Source organism: Bubalus kerabau, chromosome 4 (genome assembly GCF_029407905.1).
Source record: "Bubalus kerabau isolate K-KA32 ecotype Philippines breed swamp buffalo chromosome 4, PCC_UOA_SB_1v2, whole genome shotgun sequence".
Classification (NCBI taxonomy): domain Eukaryota; kingdom Metazoa; phylum Chordata; class Mammalia; order Artiodactyla; family Bovidae; genus Bubalus; species Bubalus kerabau.
Window position 1 is genome coordinate 117,363,518 of NC_073627.1, and position 21,171 is coordinate 117,384,688.

At 37.8% G+C, this 21,171-nt stretch overlaps 1 protein-coding gene and 1 long non-coding RNA gene across 4 annotated transcripts in view; one reads left to right on the top strand and one right to left on the bottom strand.

Annotated features, from left to right (window-relative positions):
- Positions 1–21,171, top strand: part of RORB (RAR related orphan receptor B) — a 208,104-nt gene that overhangs the window by 134,896 nt on the left and 52,037 nt on the right. Inside the window, exons 1-3 of one of the 3 annotated variants that reach the window (XM_055578316.1) lie at positions 3,724–3,916; positions 6,762–6,822; positions 19,833–19,918. In XM_055578316.1, the coding sequence (XP_055434291.1) occupies positions 3,890–3,916; positions 6,762–6,822; positions 19,833–19,918 (174 nt within the window). In that variant the 5' untranslated portion in view covers positions 3,724–3,889. Of the gene's footprint in view, positions 1–3,723; positions 3,917–6,761; positions 6,823–19,509; positions 19,556–19,832; positions 19,919–21,171 lie in introns of those variants that run through there. The other 2 variants (XM_055578318.1, XM_055578317.1) reach the window with 2 other exon arrangements.
- Positions 15,915–20,330, bottom strand: LOC129650141 (uncharacterized). The gene is made up of 3 exons (XR_008713613.1): positions 19,851–20,330; positions 18,417–19,531; positions 15,915–16,209 (listed from the first exon to the last, which is right to left on the bottom strand). It is a non-coding gene; the product is annotated as an uncharacterized LOC129650141 (long non-coding RNA).

Below are 21,171 nucleotides of genomic sequence, written 5' to 3' on the forward strand. Positions count from 1 at the left end.
TAGAACCTAGAATTTCAGCATTTCTCTGTGCTTTTCTGCCATTGAGTTGGGGCAAAATCATGGAAATAATGAATGTGACATCTGACATTACTGATGATTAATTCTCACCTATATTTAATCTTACACTACTTCTCAAGGCAATGTTGATTTTAATATATAACAGCAGTATATTATACCATACATCAAAATTATCTTGGCATCTTGTGTAAAATAAAAATGTCTGGTCTCACATCTGAAAATTCTTACTGAATTGGTCTGCAGTAAGTCTCCTATAGGGCTTCCCTGGTGGCTCAGAGGTTAAAGCATCTGCCTGGAATTCAGGAGACCCGGGTTCGATCCCTGGGTCAGGAAGATCCCCTGGAGAAGGAAATGGCAACCCACTCCAGTAGAATCCCATGGAGGGAGGAGCCTGGTAGGCTACAGTCCATGGGGTCACAAAGAGTCGGACACAACTGAGTGACTTCACTTCACTTAAGTCTCCTGTAAATCATGTGCTTTTTTTTTTTTTTTTTAAGTTTCTCATGTGATTTTTAACATGCAGCCAAGTTTTGGGAAACTTAAAAAGAGTGGAGATTTTTAAAGTATGAAATGCTTTCTATTCCCCATAAAGTAAGATAATGATGGCCCACAGTCATTGAGTGCTTATCTTGTTCCTATGACAGAGGGGAATACTTTACAGGAATTATCATATTTTGACTCACTGGAGAAGACCCTGAAAGATTGAAGGCAAAAGGAGAAGGGGGCATCAGAGGATGAGATGGTTAGATAGCATCACCAACTCAATGGACATGAATTTGAGCAAACTCTGAGGGATGGAAGACATCTGGGGGATGTCATAGTGGAGGACAGGAGAGCCTGGCATGCCACGGTCCATTGGGTCACAAAGAGTCAATCACAACTTAGCAACTGAAAAACAACAAAAAAATTCCTCAACACTTATATCAGGTATGTGATCTTACGGCCATTTTTACAGGTAATGAAACTGAAGCATTAGAAGATTAAATAACTTATTCAGAGCACACAACCAGGATGTGACAGAGCTGCCAGTTAACTCTGGATCCTTCTTCTTGGAAAATCCATGCTGTAAACCAATGACTCTGAGAAAGGAGCATAACCAGGGCCATCTGGAAGGTCTTGAGGACCCAGATGGTTGCCCCCCCTCCCACACACCCACATCAGAGGTTCTAAGTCAATAGGTCTTGGAAGGGGCCTGAGAATTTACATGAATTGAAATGAGAAATTCAAACAATTCCTCACAAGTTCCCAGGTGATGCCACTGATCCTGCTGCCCTGGGTAACTATAATTTGAGAACCACAGTAATAAAGAGGGACATTTTTTTGTTTATATTTATTTATTTGGCTGCTTTGGGTCTTCTTTGCAGCATGCATGATCTTTAGTATGTGGCATATGGAATCTTTAGTTGCAGTGTGCAAACTCTTAGTTATAGAATATGGGATCTAGTTCCCTAACCAAGATTGAACCTGGGGCCCCTGCATTGGAAGTGCAGAGTCTTAGCCAATGGACCACAAGGAAAGTCCCAAAAAGGAACAGTTTTCCTTTATTATTTTTTTAATAAAATCAAGTTCCCTCTCTTTTATGACACATTTTTCATTTAAAAAGCTTCAGCTCCTATTTAATCCCTGAATATTAGACATTTTTAAGGGAACTTTTTAATCCCACTAGCTTAATGTCTTGTAACACCAGGGACGATCTAAGTACCACATTGGTATGACAAGTGTATAATAGCTACTACCAGGCAATGCCAAAAAATGCTCAAACTACCACACAATTGCACTTATCTCACATGCTAGTGAAGTAATGCTCAAAATTCTCAAAGCCAGGCTTCAGCAATACATGAACCATGAACTTCCAGATGTTCAATCTGGTTTTAGAAAAGGCAGAGGAACCAGAGATCAAATTGCCAACATCCACTGGATCATCAAAAAAGCAAAAGAGTTCCAGAAAAACATCTGCTTCTGCTTTATTGACTATGCCAAAATCTTTGACTGTGTGGATCACAATAAACTGTGGAAAATTCTGAAAGAGATAGGAATACCAGACCACCTGACCTGCCTCTTGAGAAACCTGTGTGCAGGTCAGGAAGCAACAGTTAGAACTGGGCATGGAACAACTGACTGGTTCCAAATAGGAAAAGGAGTACGTCAAGGCTGTATATTGTCACCCTGCTTATTTAACTTATATGCAGGGTACACCATGGAAAACACTGGGCTGGATGAAGCACAAGCTGGAATCAAGACTGCCAGGAGACATATCAATAACCTCAGATATGCAGATGACACCACCCTTATGGCAGAAAGTGAAGAAGAACTAAGAGCCTCTTGATGAAAGTGAAGGAGGAGAGTGAAAAAGTTGGCTTAAAGTTTAATATTCAGAAAACTAAGATCATGGCATCTGGTCCCATCACTTCACAGCAAATAGATGGGGAAACAGTGGCTGACTTTATTTTTCGGGGCTCCAGAATCACTGCAGATGGTGATTGAAGCCATGAAATTAAAAGACGCTTACTCCTTGGAAGGAAAGTTATGACCAACCTAGACAGCATATTAAAAAGCAGAGACATTATTTTGTCAACAAAAGTCCATCTACTCAAGGCTACGGTTTTTCCAGTGGTCATGCATGGATGTGAGAGTTGGACTATAAGGAAAGCAGAGGGCCAAAGAATTGATGCTTTTGAATTGTGGTGTTGGAGAAGACTCTTGAGAGTTCCTTGAACTGCAAGGATATCCAATCAATTCATCCTAAATATCAGTCCTGGGTGTTCATTGGAAGGACTGATGTTAAAGCTGAAACTCCAATACTTTGGCCACCTGATGCAAAGAGCTGACTCATTTGAAAAGACCCTGATGCTGGGAAAGATTGAGGGCAGGAGGAGAAGGGGATGACAGAGAATGAGATGGTTGGATGGCATCACCAACTCAATGGACATGGGTTTGGGTAGACTCCGGGAGCTGGTGATGGACAGGGAGGCCTGGCATGCTGCAGTTCATGGGGTCGCAAAGAGTGGGACACAACTGAGCGACTGAATTGAACTGAACCAATGGTGGAGTGGGGTCAAGGGAGAGCCATCAAGGGGGAGAGGGGGAAGATCAACTCCTTATTCCCTCCAATGTTATTACTTCTAACCAGAGAAAAAGAAATCCAAACAGGACAAAGCAAAGACCTAACGCAATAGGACATCTCCACAGTGGCAATTAAATGCCTGACAAAGAGAATGAGGGGGAAGGTAGTAGATTAGAGGAAAACAGGAAATCAAGAGAAGTTTTTTTGGTCCAACTTCCTTGTTCCTAAGAACCAGTTATGATTCAATAAAAAGCAAAAAGAGGGAAGAGATTTTTTTTCCTTAATCTTCTCTCATCTCCACTGAGTAGCAGCAAGTAAATAAGCCAATAAACCCCAAAGATGAGAGCTCAAAGTGAAACACAGGTTACAGGAAATGGTGGGAGTAGGTGGTGAGACATACATGGCCCCCTAGTGCTACAGTCAGTCAGCAGGAATACACCACCCACTGATGGACTCTATATGTTTTATTGAATCTCTATGCTAGATGTTGAGGGACACACAAAGAGAAGGTTTTATCCTTAAGGAGCTTACAGTCAAGGTGACAGGTAAGCATATAAACAGGATTAATGTAGAACACCAGGACCAAATAAGTGGCAGAGACGTAGGAGCCCAGGGTAATCACTGTGGATGGAGCAGTCAGGGGATGCTTTGCAGAGATGATGGGAGTTGAGCTGGGTCTCCAAGAATAGGTCACCTATGCGTAGCTAGAGCACAGTAGAGAGAGGCCCTCGGCAGGATTGAGGAAGAAAGAGAAGTGTCATGGAAAAGGCAGAAAAGTGATGAATTTGGGGCAGACATTGAGGTTAGATGGATGACTCTGGCCGTGATCACAGAGTAAGTACCTGAAGACAGGGCTGCCCCAAGCTGTGAAAATCCAAACCAAACAGGAAATTTGGTTTGTCTTGCGGAGGGCTGGAAAGTTTTTGATCAGGAAAGTGGTGTGATAATGCTATAACTCTAGAGAAATCCCAACCATTTCGTTCTTTCTTTTCTGATCATTTGCCCCTTATTCAGGCTGAATTTACTCTTCATGCATGTGCCTTTATCTCCAATTCTGCCCTTTGTTTATGGGGAACATGCATGCTCTGTGCATCAAGGTGCCATTGAGTCTGTTTCGATGGTCTTTGGTACCAATTTCCTGGCTCACCAGAGCAGGAGCTGGATTTATTTTCAAGGCTCAGGAGGCATGAGACGTATCAGCTTCTAACCCAAGATTTGGCTCCCAGCATCCTGTGAATGGTGCCTATATTCTTTGTTCCACACAAGGTAGTATTGACTAACATTTGAGTAGTTCACAGAGAATTCAGCCTCTGCATTTAAATGGTAACACACAAAACATTTGGTATCCCCCAAATCTGTTTGCTTTCTGACTTAAAAAGTGGTTTTAAATAGCTTTCTTACCTATCCTTATTACCAACAAGTGTTCTAAAATATTATTTCTACTATTATATAGAAAATTACAATGGAAGAATTTAAATAGGATTAAATCCATAGGTTAGTTTGTTTGTTTGACTTTTGGCCACACTATGTGGCATGCAGGATCTTAGCCCCTCCCAAGGCATTGAACTTGTGCCCCCTGCATTGAAAGAGTGGAGTCTTAATCGCCTGACTGCCAGAGAAGTCCCTAAATCCATAGGTTTTAAATACACATGAGAGTGTGAACTCCATCATATTTATTTCCCAGAACCTTGTACAAATAATATTAATAATGAATTAATATGTATTGACTGAACAAATAATAACTAGAGTCAATGGTCAAAATGCATGTCTTGGAGATAAGCAAAGGCAAGCCGATTCATTTTCAAGTATAGTTACTCAATGTCCAACTGCGCTAAGCCTTTCACATTTCCTCCTCATACAATTCAAATGGGCAGGTGTTCTGATCCTATGTTGGAGATGTGTAACCTGATATATGGAAAAAGTTATTAACTTACCCAAAAACTTAAAACCAGATATTCTGATTCAAAAATGTTTTAGTAACTTTCTAAAAGTTTAATAACTTACCCAAGAATTCAAGACCAGATATTCTGATTCAAAATCCAAGATTCTTTCCTCAAATTTTCCCCCAATTTATCTAATTATAGTAAATTGTTGTTGTTGTTCAATCGCTAAGTTGTGTCTGACTCTTTGTGACCCCATGGACTGTAGCCCACCATGAAATTTTCCAGGCAAGAATACTGGAGTGGGTTGTCATTTCCTTCTCCAGGGTATTTTCCTGCCCCACAGAACTCTCCTGCATTGCTGGCAGTTTCTTTACTGCTGAGCCACCAGGGAAGCCCCAATAATAATAAGCCCCAATCCCAGGGGCTTATTATTCTAGCTTCCAGGCTCTTCCTCAGAAGACTCTGACTCAGTAGTTGGTGAAGGTCAGGAATCTATACAGTTAACATATGGCTCTTTTAATTCTGAGAGACATTTCAGGGGTCTCTAGTCCTGGCTGCCCATTAGAATCACTGTGGAAGTGTTTAAAACTCCAGATGCCTTGGCCCCACCTCAATGAAGCGATTTGTTTATCAATGGTAAATAAGAAAGAAATCCCAGGGTATCAGTATTTTTTAACTCTTCAGATTATTCCAATGGGCATCCAAAGCTGAGAACCACTGGGCTCAGCTCTACTGTGCTGACAATAATATTTAATGGGTTTACCCAGCCTCCTCTAAGCACTTCTCCACCCCTTGCCTTTCTTCCCATACAATGTGGGCCAGGAAACAAAGCAGAAATATTTCAGTGAAGAAAGGAACAGAAAGGAAGGAGATCAAGAGATCATTTGTGACAAGTGATTAGGGAAAAGAAAATGAGAACTGTTGAAGGTGGTCGGGGGAAGTGAGGGGTGAAGGAAAAGGTTTGAGACTCATCATGGAAACAATTTAGTAACTCTAAGCAAAAGTTAAATAAAGCTGGCACTCATGTGAGCATATTGCTCTCAAATAAAGATCATGCTCTTTTCTATGGGAGTCAGAGCAAGTTTTACATTCTCATATATTTATCCTTCCTCATGACAAGGCTTGAGGATCAGAAATTCTGTGTCTTTATTGTTCTTATTTTGCAAGTGGGAGTCCTGAGACATGCTTGGCAAATGAAGTCCCCGACTGGTTCCCAGGCTTTGCTGCCGCCTCTGCTGTATGATGTGCATTTTTCTCTGCCTGTGAAATACTCATGGCATAGACAATTACAACCCAATATTTGGGAAAACAGGAATATTGACTACCTTTATGCAGTCTTCCCTCCCCGGACTTCACTCAGTAGAGGATTCAAAATAATTGGAGCAAATTAATCTGATGGAAACTTATATTCTACTTTGATCATCAGAAATAACTTCTGTTACGTGGCATCTGCCTATTGGATGTTTCCAAAGGGACGAAAGCAAAGGAGAATTTTGAAATGCAGAAATTGTAAGCAGCTATATACTTCTGGCAGGAGAAAATTATGTTCTTAAACTTCTGATTGTGATCTAGCAAGTGCTGCATCCTTTTGTCTCAAAAAAGAAAAACCAGTGTTCCCCCTCCTGCCTTCCTTGCCTGGGCAGCCCTTCACCCTCTCTTAATGAAACAGAACAGTTGATGCCTCTAACTCCTCTTTCATTTAATCTCATTAATGCAGTCTGTTGGGATTCTCGTTGTGGGGTAACATAGGGACAGTTGTTAGACCTCTAGTGAAAAGTGCAATATTTTCCTGTTAGACTTTTAATTGCAACATCAAAATGTGTGAGAACGAGCTCAAAACCAAAGCTGACGCCACTGGTGAGTTTTGCATTTTCTTCTTTCTTCTGATGCTTAGCTGTACGAACTATCCTTCAGCCAAGACAGTAAGCATGTATAAGCTCTCGGCAAAATAAAGTGATGGCTAAGTGTGGGAACAGTGAAATATTTTGACTTGAGCATGCATATGATAAACAAGTGACTCAAGCTTTATTTTACACTGGAGAACATCTTTGTATATAAATATTATCATATCCTAGGGCAAATAACCGAATGCATAAGTTTTGAGATTGAATTTGTGTGGCCCATTACACTAACATGAGGTTAACAGTGTGAACATCCATGTCACAATTTTGTCCCTTTGCCATTCCTGTTGTTAAGTTCATTTTAGTTTTCTAATTAAAAAAAAAAAAATCAGTTTATCAATGTATTATAGCAGGCACTTTCTCAGATGTAAGAAATCTGTTTTCAAAACAATTTTATTTGGTTGAATGATTATTAGCAGTCAGGTGAATTATGTTTGAGTTTTTCTTCTAAGTTTTTCATAAGTTAATACATAGTTCCCTAAGCACATATCATCTCATAACATAGATTATGTGCATTTATTTTAAAAATATTTCAGGGCAATATGATGCATAATTTGTTGCCATTTTTTTTTTGCTAGTACTAGAACTACAGTTGGAAATATTAAGATGTAAATTGATATAATCATTTGTTTCAAATAATATAACCTAACAACTGTTCCAAAAAAGTTACTAAGCAAATTAAAACTCCTAAAATATTATATTAACTCAGAAGTACATTTTTTCAAAATACTAGAGCTTTTTAGTGCCTGTATTTTTAGAAAAGAATAGATATTGTTTCAAGGCAATTATTCACTGATGTCAAAATATGTATTTAAGGACTTTATTCATGACATAAGCCATTACAAGCAGATTGTAGTTCTGACATCATTGGAGTCTTTAGACAAATATTTATCCTTCCTACTGACAGATTTACTCAGGATATTGTTGCTATTGTTGTTTAGAAATTAATAACACTGGACGTATTAACATCTATGTACTTAATCCTCTTTGGGTCTGAATTACAATTAGAAGAAGCTAACAGGTAAACATAAGTGTCCCTTTCTCCCTTGATTTGGTGTTTTAAAACAACATGAATTTGTCCTCTATTGTAAAATTACATCAAACACAGAATTTAATTTGGAGCTTATATGTGTATGGGTACTCACACACACACACACACATATACACACACACTTCATTTTTTAAATGAACTATATGAAAAAAGTGTGCCTTACATTTTGCAAAGAGAACCAGGTATTTTAATTTTGTCTTAAATTTTAGTGGAATTAAAAGGAATATTCCAGATTAAACCTGTAGGGTGTTTTGTTTTTTTCTGGTTACTACAGTAGAAAATTTTGGTGCTGTGCTTAGCAACTGGTTTTCACCAGTCTTTTTCCTCTATTATTTCCCCCCAAAATACATATTTCTGCCTTGAATAATTCAAGCCTCTAAAGAAAAACCACTTTTTCCTACCAATTTAGACCACCTGGTAGCATCAAAATGCCTTTGGTAGAAATTAATGTATAAGAAATATAGCTAACAAATGGAGCAACCATAAACATCTCCATGAAAATGCTGTTAGAAGCTATCAAGCAATGATTATGAATTTGCCGCTTGTAGAAAAACAGTTCAAAAGAAACTTGTGAAAATGGAATGTGAAAATCACCGTATCTGTTCTTAGTACTTGGTCTTCGTTGTTCATAGAACTCCTTCACCAGCTTACGTAAACACTGAATAAAGCTGTTAGGGATTACGTGCAGCATGCTGGATCTGATGAGCTCAAAAATAAGATAGCTTGGGTCCTATAATATTTAGGATTATGCTGGTAATCTCTTTAGGGAAAGTGTGCGGTATCAGCAGAAATGCACTTCAGTCTTCGAGGGAATGGGTACTAATAATTCTACATTTGTTGGGTAGCTAAACCTTTGCCTACCTTGATGTAGGGGCTTTGTGACATTTATAATAGGATGAAATCATAAGGGAGAGCTTCTGGAGTAACATCTTAAATTATCATTTTACCTCTAAAATAATTCCTGGTGCTACATGCAAATGAGAATACATTCCTTTACATTCTAAGTGTCTCCCTTTTTGAAACAGGCTGCCTATGTAAAGATGAACTAAACCCAAAGATTTCTTTCTCCAAAAACCTCCAAACTTGTTCTCATCTCTAGAAATGAAATAAAAATTAAGGTTGTCTTTTCAATTCTATAATGTTTTTTAAGATTCAATTCAGAAACAATACAGGCTTAATTGCAAGTTTGCTAGGACATAAATGATGTTTATGTAATCTCAAGGCAGAAACTTACAATATATTTTACTTTTGTAGCACTGTCTATGTTAAAAACAAAATCAAATCTCTTGCAGTTAATCCAAAAAATGAGTTCCTAAAATCTTAGCTCTTATAGGATTAATGATCACTGATGTCCAAGTGTCCTCCCTTAAGTGAAAGATCCCTCATGACATGTTGGACTGCCCATTCATACAAATTTTCCCCTACATCAATCCTGTGATGACAAAGGAAGTCTTTGGGGCTACTGGTAGTAATTGTTCTTCATCCATTTCATCCTCTTCTCCTCCACACCAACACACACAAAACTGGTATAAATATCTCTTTACACCCTGGTCTAAACTTTGTTTATGTAATTATTTGCTGTATCAATGGCTAAAGGGATGTTTGAAAAACACATTGTGTGTGTGTGTGTTTAGTTGCTCAGGTGTGCCTGAATCTTTGTGACCCTATGGACTGTAGCCCACCCGACTCCTCTCTTCACAGGATTTCTCAAGCAAGAATACTGGAATGGGTTGCCATTTCTTCCTCCAGAGGATCTTCCCGACCCAAAGATCAAGCTCTCTAGTCTCCTGCATTGCAGGCAAATTCTTTACCCACTGAGACATCTAAAAAAACAGAATTGTTTGTAAATATGAAAGAGGGATAAATTATACTACTGTTCAGTTTTTGACTATCCAAGCAACTTGTAGGACATTATGTGCCAATTAAATCAAGCTTTTATTACATTAGTAAGGAGAATGTTACTATGATGCCAACATTCTGCTCTTATGTGGACATCGTCCTCATGTAGGACAATAATCCACCCAGGTATCTCATGAGAGACAAGATGAGATGCCACATTTATTTCAAAGTTTTCTCTTTTCAAGAACAAAGGCATTGAATTGGATTTTGGTCACTGTATTTTAGACTTTGTCTTCATCTTTTCCTCTGTAGTCCTGCCTTGTCGTTTTTTTAAAAACACTTTAAGGGATTTAGTCTTTACCATTATGCAGAAAGAAACATGTTTTTCTTATTTTTGAATTCTCTGAAAAAGTTCTGAGAACTTCAGGAATAGTCTTCAATGTTTCTATCAATGGAAAGAGTGAGAAGCTAATATCATGTTCTTTCCACCCCACTGTGTACTTTCAGTTGCTTGGGTGTGTGTGAGTGTCTGTATATGTGTGTGTGTGTGTTTAATTAGTGTTGTTTTTTCAAAATTTGAATCCCTTACCTTCAAATATATGTGTGTATTTTTTTAATTTTTACTTATTGATTTTATTTTTGGCTGTGTCATACAGCATGTGGGATTTTAGTTCCCCGACGAGGGGTCGATCCTGCATCCCCTGCATAGGAAGTTCAGAGTCTTAACCACTGGACTGACAGGAAAATCCTACCTTCAAATAGATAATTTAGTGGCTTTATTTTTATATTTCTCTAATATATATCCCTTTTAATTGGCCTTTTCAAATATTCTTGGAAAGAACATGGTATAGGAACCACATCTTAGAGCATACTGAACGGTAAAACTGGGTTGAATCACATGGAACTGGCAGTGTTGCCTGTCTCCTTGCACAAAAGGGTGGCAAATTTATATGACTCATCCTGACATATGTGCCTACAGACAAAAGCATAATTATTTGATAATCCTAAAAGAATTCTGCTACTATTTATTTTTCATTTAACTCCATTAACTACCCTGCTCTCTCTCTAAGACCTGGCTCAAAAGCCACCTCATCCGCCAAGTCTTGCCAGTTTTCTCTGGTTGAAACCAATGTATTTCTTCTTCCAGGTTTATTTAAGCATTCTTCTATCTGCCCTGTGTTGAGGTCGTGTAGACCTGTGTGCGGCTGTACAATCATTGTACTCACTTTGAAGATAGAAAGTTGGTTTGCATATATCTGTGACCTAAAACAAATGTTTGCTGAATTGCCTTTGCTGGGCTGTCTCAGACAATTCTCACCACCTCCATTAAAAGAAGCACTTTTCAGTAATTCAATTATTTTTAATATTTACTAGAATTTTTAGTGCAGTTTTAGATTTACAGAATAATTGAGCGGAAGTCTACCCACCCTCTCATATACAATTTCCTCCATTATTAATAGCTTGCATTAGTGTGATATATTAAAGAACCAATTAATTAGTCAACCAATACTGACTTTTATTAACTATGTCCATAGTTTAGATTAACGTTCATTCTTCCATTTGCAGGTTTTTGTGTAGACATAAGTTTTCAACTCACTTGTAAATACCTAACAGAAGAATTGCTTAGTCATATGGTAACAGTCATGTGGCTGTGTAAGAAACTGCCAACCTGTCTTCCAAAGTGGCTGTACCATTTTGCTTTCCCATTAGCAACAAGTTCCCTTTATTCTGCATCCTTGCCGGCATTTGGTATTGTCATTTTTTTTTTTTTTTTTAGATTTCAGTCATCCTAACAACTGTGTAGTGGCATCTCACTGTTAATATTAACTAATTAATATTAAAATATTATTTTGTAATTCCCTAATAATATATGATGGGCTTCCCTGGTGGCTCAGATGGTAAAGAATCTGCCTGAGACCCAGGTTCAATCCCTGGGTCAGAAAGATCCTCAGGAGTAGGAAAGTGGAAACCCATCCCAGTATTCTTGCCTGGACAATTTCACAGATAGAGGAGCTTAGCAGGCTAGAGTCCATGAGGTCGCAAAGAGTAGGAAAGTGACAACCCACCCCAGTCTTCTTGCCTGGAAAATTTCATAGATAGAGAAGCCTAGCAGGCTAGAGTCCATGAGGTTGCAAAAAGTAGAACACAGCTGAGTGACTAATACACAACATATAATATTGAGCATCTTTCTTTGGTGAGATGTCAGTTTTGACCTTTTGCCCAGTTTTTGAGGTTTAAGAGCTCTTTGACTATTTTGCGTACGAGTCTTTTATCACATATGTATTTTACAGTATTTTGTCTCAGTCTGTGACTTCTCTTCATTCTCCTAATGCAATTAGATTTTTAACATAGAAAAGTTATATTTTTTCATCTTCTGAAAGGAGAATTTTTTGCTCTTCTTTGAATTTTTCTCCAGGGAGTGAACTCTGCCTGGTCACTCTGAATCATCCATGTGACCTGGTGTGTGGAATTTCTCCGTCTTGCCAGCCATCAGTGAAGCTGGTTCTACATAAACCTGAACTTGCTACTGAAGTTTTCAGTTAAACAAAAATTAGAGAAAAGGGCTCAGAAAAAATTAAGGAACTGAAGAGAGACAAGTTTTTTCACTGAAGCAAGATGCTGTTTTCTTCTTTTTATAAATGGAGAACAGCTATCAAAACAGATAACATGCCTTTTTTGTCTTATATAAAGTTCTCTTCACAGAGAATTGGAGCTTAGGAGACAGACACCCTGAGAGTTAAATTGTAGAATGTCTTTCCTTTCTCTCTTTCAGAATTTCTCAAAGTGTGCTGTGCATATGCATCACAGTAATACTTTAACAGTGCAGATTCTGATTACATTGGTCTAGAGTAGGACCTAAGTGCTCGCATTTCTATCAAGCACTCAGGCAACGCCACATCGCTGTTCGTCAGGGACCGCACTTTGAGTAACAGGTCTCAAGACAGCGTTATGATAGAGGAGAGGAATGTGATGAGTATCCATCATGACTGTTGAACTCTGTGTTAACTAATCTGCCTCCATGAGATGGGGTAGCTTTTCAAATGTTTTATTCCCAGAATTACCATGGGTAGCTAAAATGAGTTCATTTCTGTTTCAAACCTAGCTTGACCATCTTACCTTTCACAAAAGAAGCAAACTTGGTGTGATTCAATTTTTAAAATAGAAAAACTGTTGTTTCATCTTCTCAGGCGAGACATTTTTTAACTGAGTATTGGGAGAGTGAGCTAGCAGCCAGAGCAACTAAGAGCAAGTCCACAGCAGAGGGAGAACACACTACCACGCAGTGTTACAACACGCAAAAGATGCAGGCACAGCCAACAGTCATTAAATCTGCAAAAGAACCTGAGAAATGAACACTGGGTATGCATTACAGTAATGTGGGATGTTTCTGGGAATACACATACACTGGCTTTTCTTTCTTCTGCCTTGTCAATTAATGACCAGTGTTTTTTGTAACTAATCCTTCAATTGTCCTACTGCCTTTTGAACAAAAGAGAAATGCCTAAAAGACAATAGCAGAATCTGCTTTCCCAGAATCCTGTGTAGTTTTAATTTCCCATAATGTCAGGGAAATTAAAAATTCTATCAGTTCTCATAGTACCTACAACTGTAGTTACCTGGACATCATAGAACATTTGTTCTCAAACTTGAATGCTGTTCTGGAAGCTTGTTACAAAGCAAATTCTGTTGCAATTGGCCCGGGCAAGTCTTGATAGTCTGCATTTCTAACATGCTCCAGGTCCTTCCACTGGTCTACAGACCCCACTGTGAGTGGGCATGGGACACTTTAGCTGTATATTTACAGCTGGACACAATTAGCTGCTTTCAATCTGAATGATGTCAGGTCCTACATACACATTAGCTCATTATAATTAAAACTTTGACAGGACAAGATGTACTTAATGGAAATTAATTGAAACCACTATGACTTATAAAAGTGATTTGCTTTGCTTCCAAGGGGATATTTAACTTTTCATCAATAACACTACTAATAATAATACTAATTTCTTTCTTCATTCTTTGTTGGTCTCATTCTCTCTTGTTTCACTCTTCTGGGGAGTCTGAGGGCAAGTAGCTCTTCAAGGATAAGTGCTCAAATGCAAAAGATAAATCAACTTCCTTCATGATAATCCTATAAATTATGCCTTTGAAAAAAATCACTTTTTGCTATTATCATATGATAGTAAGGTTTTTTGTAACTCTAGCTTCAGTTATATACAGTTTAGAGAAATACAGTGATATAAAAATAAATGTCATCTTTAGATCATTCAAAAGCTGTCTGTCAACTGAATGGAACTGAGGGCTCACAGAGACCACCACGCAGAATATACAGAGAAGAGCTTGAGAAGAAAGAGGGACCCCAATGCTGATAGATGTGAGGGCATTCCAGTAGGAACTAAAGTACACTGAATTTCACGCACTATATTTGGTATTTTAGCAGGATGCTGGGATTAAGATGCTGTGTGCCCTGATGAGATAAACGAGAACACAAACCTGATCTACTATCAGGAATCTCTTCAAATCACCACATAGCATGATGCAAAGACAAAAGTTCAAAGGCTTTTACTCTTTTCCTGAGGGTGTCATTCATCTACACTTTCATCCCACCCCAATCTTCAGGCTGTTTTCTGATAAATCAAAGTTACAGTGGAACCAGATTTCAGGAATACCAGCTTCATCTTTGGGGATTGTTGCTATCTGATAGCAGAAAGTTTTGTACCTATTAGAGGTAAATACTTAATCTGCCAGTGAGAGAGAAGAAGAGTACAAACAGGGATTTTAATTCAGAGTGGCCACAAATGATAGATGAGATATAATTTGAGTAGGAGATACAACTTGGGCTACTGAGACCATCTGCAAAAAGATTTTTAACCAAAATGGTCATCTTTATTGGAAATTTTTACATATGCAAATTGGGCTTCACTCAGGCATTAAGAGTTCTTCCTGCACTGTTCAATTTTAACATAACTGTAAAATTCTGGGAACCAGGATCTGACAGGCAAACCTAGTGTCCAAGAATGCAAGTTATCATAGCCTGGGTAGATGATTCTTATTTCCCTTAAGAAAACAAAAGATGCTGCAAGTATAGCCCCAAAATGAAAGCCAGAAAATACAGAGAGAATTACGGGTCACTCCTTAGTATTCTCAGATTCTGGCCTTATCCCAAGATTTTACTTCCTTTGCAGATGGTTTACGTGCTACAAAGAATACCTTGTTAATAATTTGATTCATTTAATTCTCAGTGGGAGTCTTTTATCATATCAGAATCACCTGGGCCTTTTTCAAACTACATACCCACTCCAATCTTGAGAGATTTTTATTTCTTCTCCTCATCCCAAATACAGAAAATCAGTATTACTTAAAGCCTCTTTTATAAAAAGGCGTGTCAAATCTGTTGGTTGTGTTGAAAGAAAAAAATTAGGACTAACTGCTTTAAAGAGTAAGAAAAATTCTCTTTCAGGGTCTATAGAAAATATTTAAAAAGAAGTATGACCTGGAGTCTGTCCTCAATGGATTTTAAATGCCCAGAATATGAAAATGGCTGGGTTGAGGTATAAGAGTTGGCATGGTAGAAAGGAAATGCCACAGGAGTACACACAGTAAAAAATGTTGCCTCCAAACAGAGAGTACCTAAAAGGCCCATTATCACTATGATTCCTGATGGATGCTTTTAACAGTTAAGGTATTTTGATGGATTAAAGTGATTCATTTTTCTAGTTAATTCATTAGCCTGGATTAGTTTATTTAACCTTAATACCTGGTATATACAGCAGGGGCTTCTGAAGGAGAAGAACTAAAGATATGTACATTTTGAGAAGCAGGAAGAGTGAAAAGCATGGTGACTTTGAGTGATGTTGTGGTAAGGCTCCTTAGGAAGGACCCTCAGGAGTATGCTAGGGTGAGAACTGCCACCTTCAAAAAGGGAGACAAATCTGGATTACTACTCGATTGTTGAATAGGGTTTGCCTGCCAACTCAGGGGATATTAAGTTAGTTGTACATCATAAATTATTCTAATATGAAGTAAAACATAAAATTATATAACATCTCCCCTGGCATTCTTTTGCACTATAAGAATATCATTTCCAAAGAAAAGATATACGATCACTTTTATAAAGAAAAAAGTTTAATTGGTAAATAAAAATTAACTCTAATCTCCGCAAAGCTTTACCATAGAAAAATGTAAGTGAAAGGACAATAGAAGAAATTGAAAACCTGATAAATGTGCATGTCTCGAGCCATCTCTCAGGGCATTTCAACCCCTCTAAATTTGTCTCTCAGAAGCTGCTGTTGAATTAATCCACAAATCCAGCAAAAATACGGAAGTGAACTTCCTCCTCAGTCTCTGTCTATCACCGTCATTGTCAGAGCTGGTGAGGTCCAGGCCACCAAATCCTCCCTAGGTATCCACTTTGAAACTATGATAAATACTTTGTCATTAGATCTGCAGCCACTGCAAGAGAGTCACACAGGAAATGACGGCAAGTATAACAGCAAGATGCTTAGAAATGGCAAACACTGAAGCAATGATCTGATGTGTTGTCCTAGCGTCTGAAATACCCTGCCATGGAGCTGTGCTTTATAAACTACACGGTTTGAACCATGAAGCTGTAGCTCCAAAGCAGTGCATTTTAAACGAGAGAAAAGGAGAAGGATTCATGCTTTAAATTATTGAAATTCACCTTCACCTATAAAAACCTCAGACGATCTATTCTACCATAGTAGATAAAAATGGTCGTAGGTTTTCCAAACTGGTAACTCCCTTCCCACATACAGCTTTTTACACAAATACACTTTTCAGGGACTTCTTTCTCTTTAAAAATACCGTTGAAATGTTTATGGTTCTTCAGGATTACATGTTGAGCTAGAATTATAAATATGTATAAATATGCAGATGCTCTATCGAATCATTCCTTATCCCATTTGTATTTCCGAAGTTGTGTAAGATAACCTTTGTGGCTTTCCAAAACATCTTCTCTCACCCCAGGGGGCAAATTACCTCTATTTTCATTTCCTTTAGAGTTAGATCATTTTATAATTAAGAACTTATTGAAGCAGATTCTCCCCACGTGTAAGTTACTCCCTGGGGAGTAATTTATGCAAAGAGTGCCTCTGACTTAATATCATATAAGCCTAACAACTGTACAATGGATACCTGGCATTTTTAGTCAGTTTTTCAATCACTGAAAAAAATCCACAGTTGGAAATGTTATTCAAAAAAAAAAAGTACAAATAACTTATAGTGTCATTCATTTGGGCTTTTTAATGGTAAGATTTTTAATAAAGGAATGTGTCTTATATTTTTTGTTCAAAAGCATCAGAAATACCAGCTAAGGATGATGTTTTTGATTGTGATGAAGACTGACATTTTGTAGCTCTTTATTATTTACAAGGTGAAAATAACTCATTTAATCCCCACAAATCTATGAAGTTTGTCAGCTAAACTTTTCTAAACCAGAAAACGAGATCAGAGTGTTTTTTTTTTTCCCTTGGTCCAATCATTAACAGATTAGGGACTGGAATCCAGGGGAACAGAACAGAACAGAGTGATATAAAATCTCACATTTTTTTCATGTCATAAAATTTTGAAAACAAATACTAGTTCATATATAAGAAGAGAAGGAAATAGAAATACTTAGTCTAGTAAGTTTTTTTTCTTTGCATTTGTCTCCTCTTCTGATATTTTTATTTTTATCTCTTTAACTGCTATATTTGAGTAATATAAGAATTCAAAATTGTGTTTGTATTTTATCTTTGTGGGAGGCAATGAAAGGGTTACTGAATGAACTATCAGGACAATCAGCTAATTTCCATGTTTTTTTCCCAAGTCACCTTAAGAGCATCATTAATGACCTAAATCCTCAGTATTCTCATCTGAAAAATAGAGACATAACACTGAATTTTTTGCTTATAAAGATGATTTGAACTTATTCTGAAATATTTAATTTAAAAAATTTACTGTACTTCCCTAAAGCTAAGTATTTTTTAATACTTAAAGCTACATTATTTTTTAAAGTAGAATGGTAAGAAAAAGAGGGTTATGTCATTGCATATTTGTTTTGCATATTCAAGGGTGAGAAACTGCATGAAAGCATCCAAGTGGCAGATTGATGTATAAAGCATTTTGAAGCATACTTTGCATAATTATTTTAAATTGGGAGTGGGAATAGCAGATCTTCCTAGTGTGTATAATTTTAACAACACTGAGAATACTATCAGAGACATGGGAACTACTACATTCTAAATAAAGTTTATATCATGGATTCATCCATAACCTCAAAGATGATGACTTAAAATCATCTTTCTAAGAGGTTCTATACGTGTTCTGTAAGACATGACACTAAATTGCACACATGCAAAATGTAAATCCTATGCCCTACCATATTCCACAAAGGAATTGCCCTACCAACCACCCATTTATGTCAAGTCTTCTATTTAATCCTACACTGAAGGCTAGGAAGCTATAAGTCACCTTTGATTCTTCATCAGTTTCCACCTCTTTCATTTATCTTCTCACTTCTTCCATTGGGCTATCTTTCTATTTGCTGCTGCTTCTGCATTTATCCCGCTAGTAAGGTAATTCACGCTTTCAGCTCCTGACACCCAGGTTGGGAATTTTAATTGTCTTCCATTTGTTTATGGTCAGCCTGCCAAACTTACCTTTCTAAAGTAACCAAACCACCACTTTTGCCATTTCTTCATTCACGTCTTTGATTCCTTGTAGCCAGTGATGTCAGGTGAAAATTCTTCTGCCTGATCCCCAGGAACTTCATAATCTGATATCACTCCCTCTATCCAATTTTATGACCCAAGTTTCCATTAAAGCCAAGTTGCTTGTCTCAGTGATCACAAGCCACAATCATTCGGGGCCATCTCAATTCCATCCTGCTTGCAGAAATACCTTTTGCCTCACACTTCCTACACAGTTTTCAAAATCAAAATATCTTTATCTCCAGTGAAATTGTTTCAGTCCTATTGAAGTGATAGTACCCACATGCTTTGGGCTTCCCAGGTGGCGCTAGTGGTAAAGAACCTGCCTGCCAATGCAGGAGACTGAGAGACTCTGGTTTGATCACTGAGTCAGGAAGACCCCCTGGAGGAGGGCATGGCAGTATTCTTGTATTCTTGCTCCAGTATTCTTGCCTGGAGAATCCCATGGACAAAGAAGCCTGGTGGTCACAAAGAGACAGAGACAACTGAAGTGACTTAGCATGTACCCATATGCTTTATCATTTTTTCCTTGATATCTCTATGTATTAATTTTGGTTTATTGATTAGATAATTGGTGTCATTAGTATATCTTATGTCAACAGCCTTTATTATTTTAGTGGCTATATAGATACTCAATAAATATTGGACAGATTCTTCGTTGGTATTTTCACAAGTAAACCTCCAGCCATTTAGTGTATGAAATCACCTCTACCCCTTCCAGTTTTGCTTTATTTGCTCATTTAAAATATTATTGAAAAAGGTAATGTGATCATTCTCAGTGACTTAAAGTTTGAAGTACAAAAAGAAAACCAAAACCACAGGTTCAAGAGATTTTTAAGTCACACTATATGAAGTTTGAAAAGGAAAAAACAATGAAACCAAAAGTTTAGAAAACTTCTAGTCCCTGGTTACATTTTCTAGGTTAAGGAAAACAAAACAAACAATGTAAATCGATGCCCTTTATTTAGAAAGGGATTCCCAGGTGCCTCAGTGATAGAGAATCCCTCTGCCAAATACAGGAGACGCAGTAGACACAGGTTAGATCCATGAGTCGGAAAGATCCCCTGGAGGAGGAAATAGCAACCCACGTAAGTATTCTTACCTGGAGAATCCCATGGGCAGAGGAGCCTGGCAGGCTACAGTCTATGAGGTCACAGACTCAGACATGACTGGGGGACTGACAACCACCAGGTTACTTAGAAGAAGCTTAGGGAAGCCATTCAGGTAGAATAGGTGACCCTACAGCCCCGCCCACCCCGAACACTGAGTCTTCAACGCTGAGTCATGCGAGAAGTGAGGAGGGAGATGGGAGGGTGAAAGGAAGACAACTCTGTAAGCTCAAAACTGTCTGTTTTCCCCTTTCAGCACAAATTGAAGTGATACCATGCAAAATTTGTGGCGATAAGTCCTCTGGGATCCACTACGGAGTCATCACGTGTGAAGGCTGCAAGGTACGGGTACTAACAAGGCACAGCTGACAGCGTCTGTGTTGGCCTCAGGCGTCTGTGGGCTTCACGATGCAAGAGGTGACAGCTCTTGAAAGGCCTGCTAAAGGATTCTTATCCTGCTGCTGACACTCAGGAATTCTTGCTTGGTGGTGGGTGGGTTGATTTTCTGTTATTTGGCCTTTCACCTTTTTGTCATTGTCTAACTCATCAGGAGCTGCTTAGAAACGGATTGCTATTTAAAAGCCTCAGTTATTCACATGTACCAAAATATAAATACTGATGTGCTGTATTAACATCTTGTGTCCAGTAAACTCCAGCACATTTATATCAACATTAAAGTTTAAAATAAAGATTATAAGTTAATGGGCCTGTATTTATGTATCTGCCTGAGAAAGCAGTCAAGGTAACATTTGCAATATGCTTGTGACTATCCTTTATTCTCATATTTCAGAAAAAAAACTAGAAGTATGAAATCTTAAAAGTGGAGCAGATAACCTCTTGTCAGTTAAAAATAATCTGCCTCAATTTCATCAAAGAGGTCCTGAGTTATTAACAAGATTCTGTCATATGGCCAATATCACTGATCTAGTTCATGAGAGAACATGAACAAACTTTTTTTTTTTCATTCTCAGTCCAGTGTTCCCCTCCATGACAAATCCAACTAATTCTTCCAATTCCTATAAGCAAGGTGATTTTTAAAATCTTAAAACTGGAGGAATAGCAGTTAATATAGACTAATCCGAAATAAGAGAAATTTGAAATTTAAGAGTAAATGTTTAAATTCAATCCTTAAAAGGTAGGAAAGATGAGAGACTAAATATCAAGGGGAAATGAAAACAGTTCTACAACTTATTTAAAAGGGCACTGTGTAACCAGAACAAATGAAATGAAGCTATAGTCCAGGAAGGGAAATTGATAGACTGGCAAAGTTATTGGCAAAAGCAATTATATTTTCAATCAAAGATGCAAGCTGAATGAATCATTAATTTAAGGTCAGTAGAATGAAGGAGATGTGGCACAATCACAGAGTCTAAGAACCACCCTTAATCTTATAAGACGTTCAGATATAAATGAAACAAAATGTACTGAAACTCAGATAGTCATGCTATGTGAAAAATTGGCAGTCTCTTCATAACAGTCTCGAAGAAGTATAATTTCTGGAATTGAAACTGGGAGGAAAGGGAATAAAAGGAATAAATAAAAATAAAGTCAGGAGAGGGAATGCAGAGGGGGAAGAATAACACAAATATACTAAC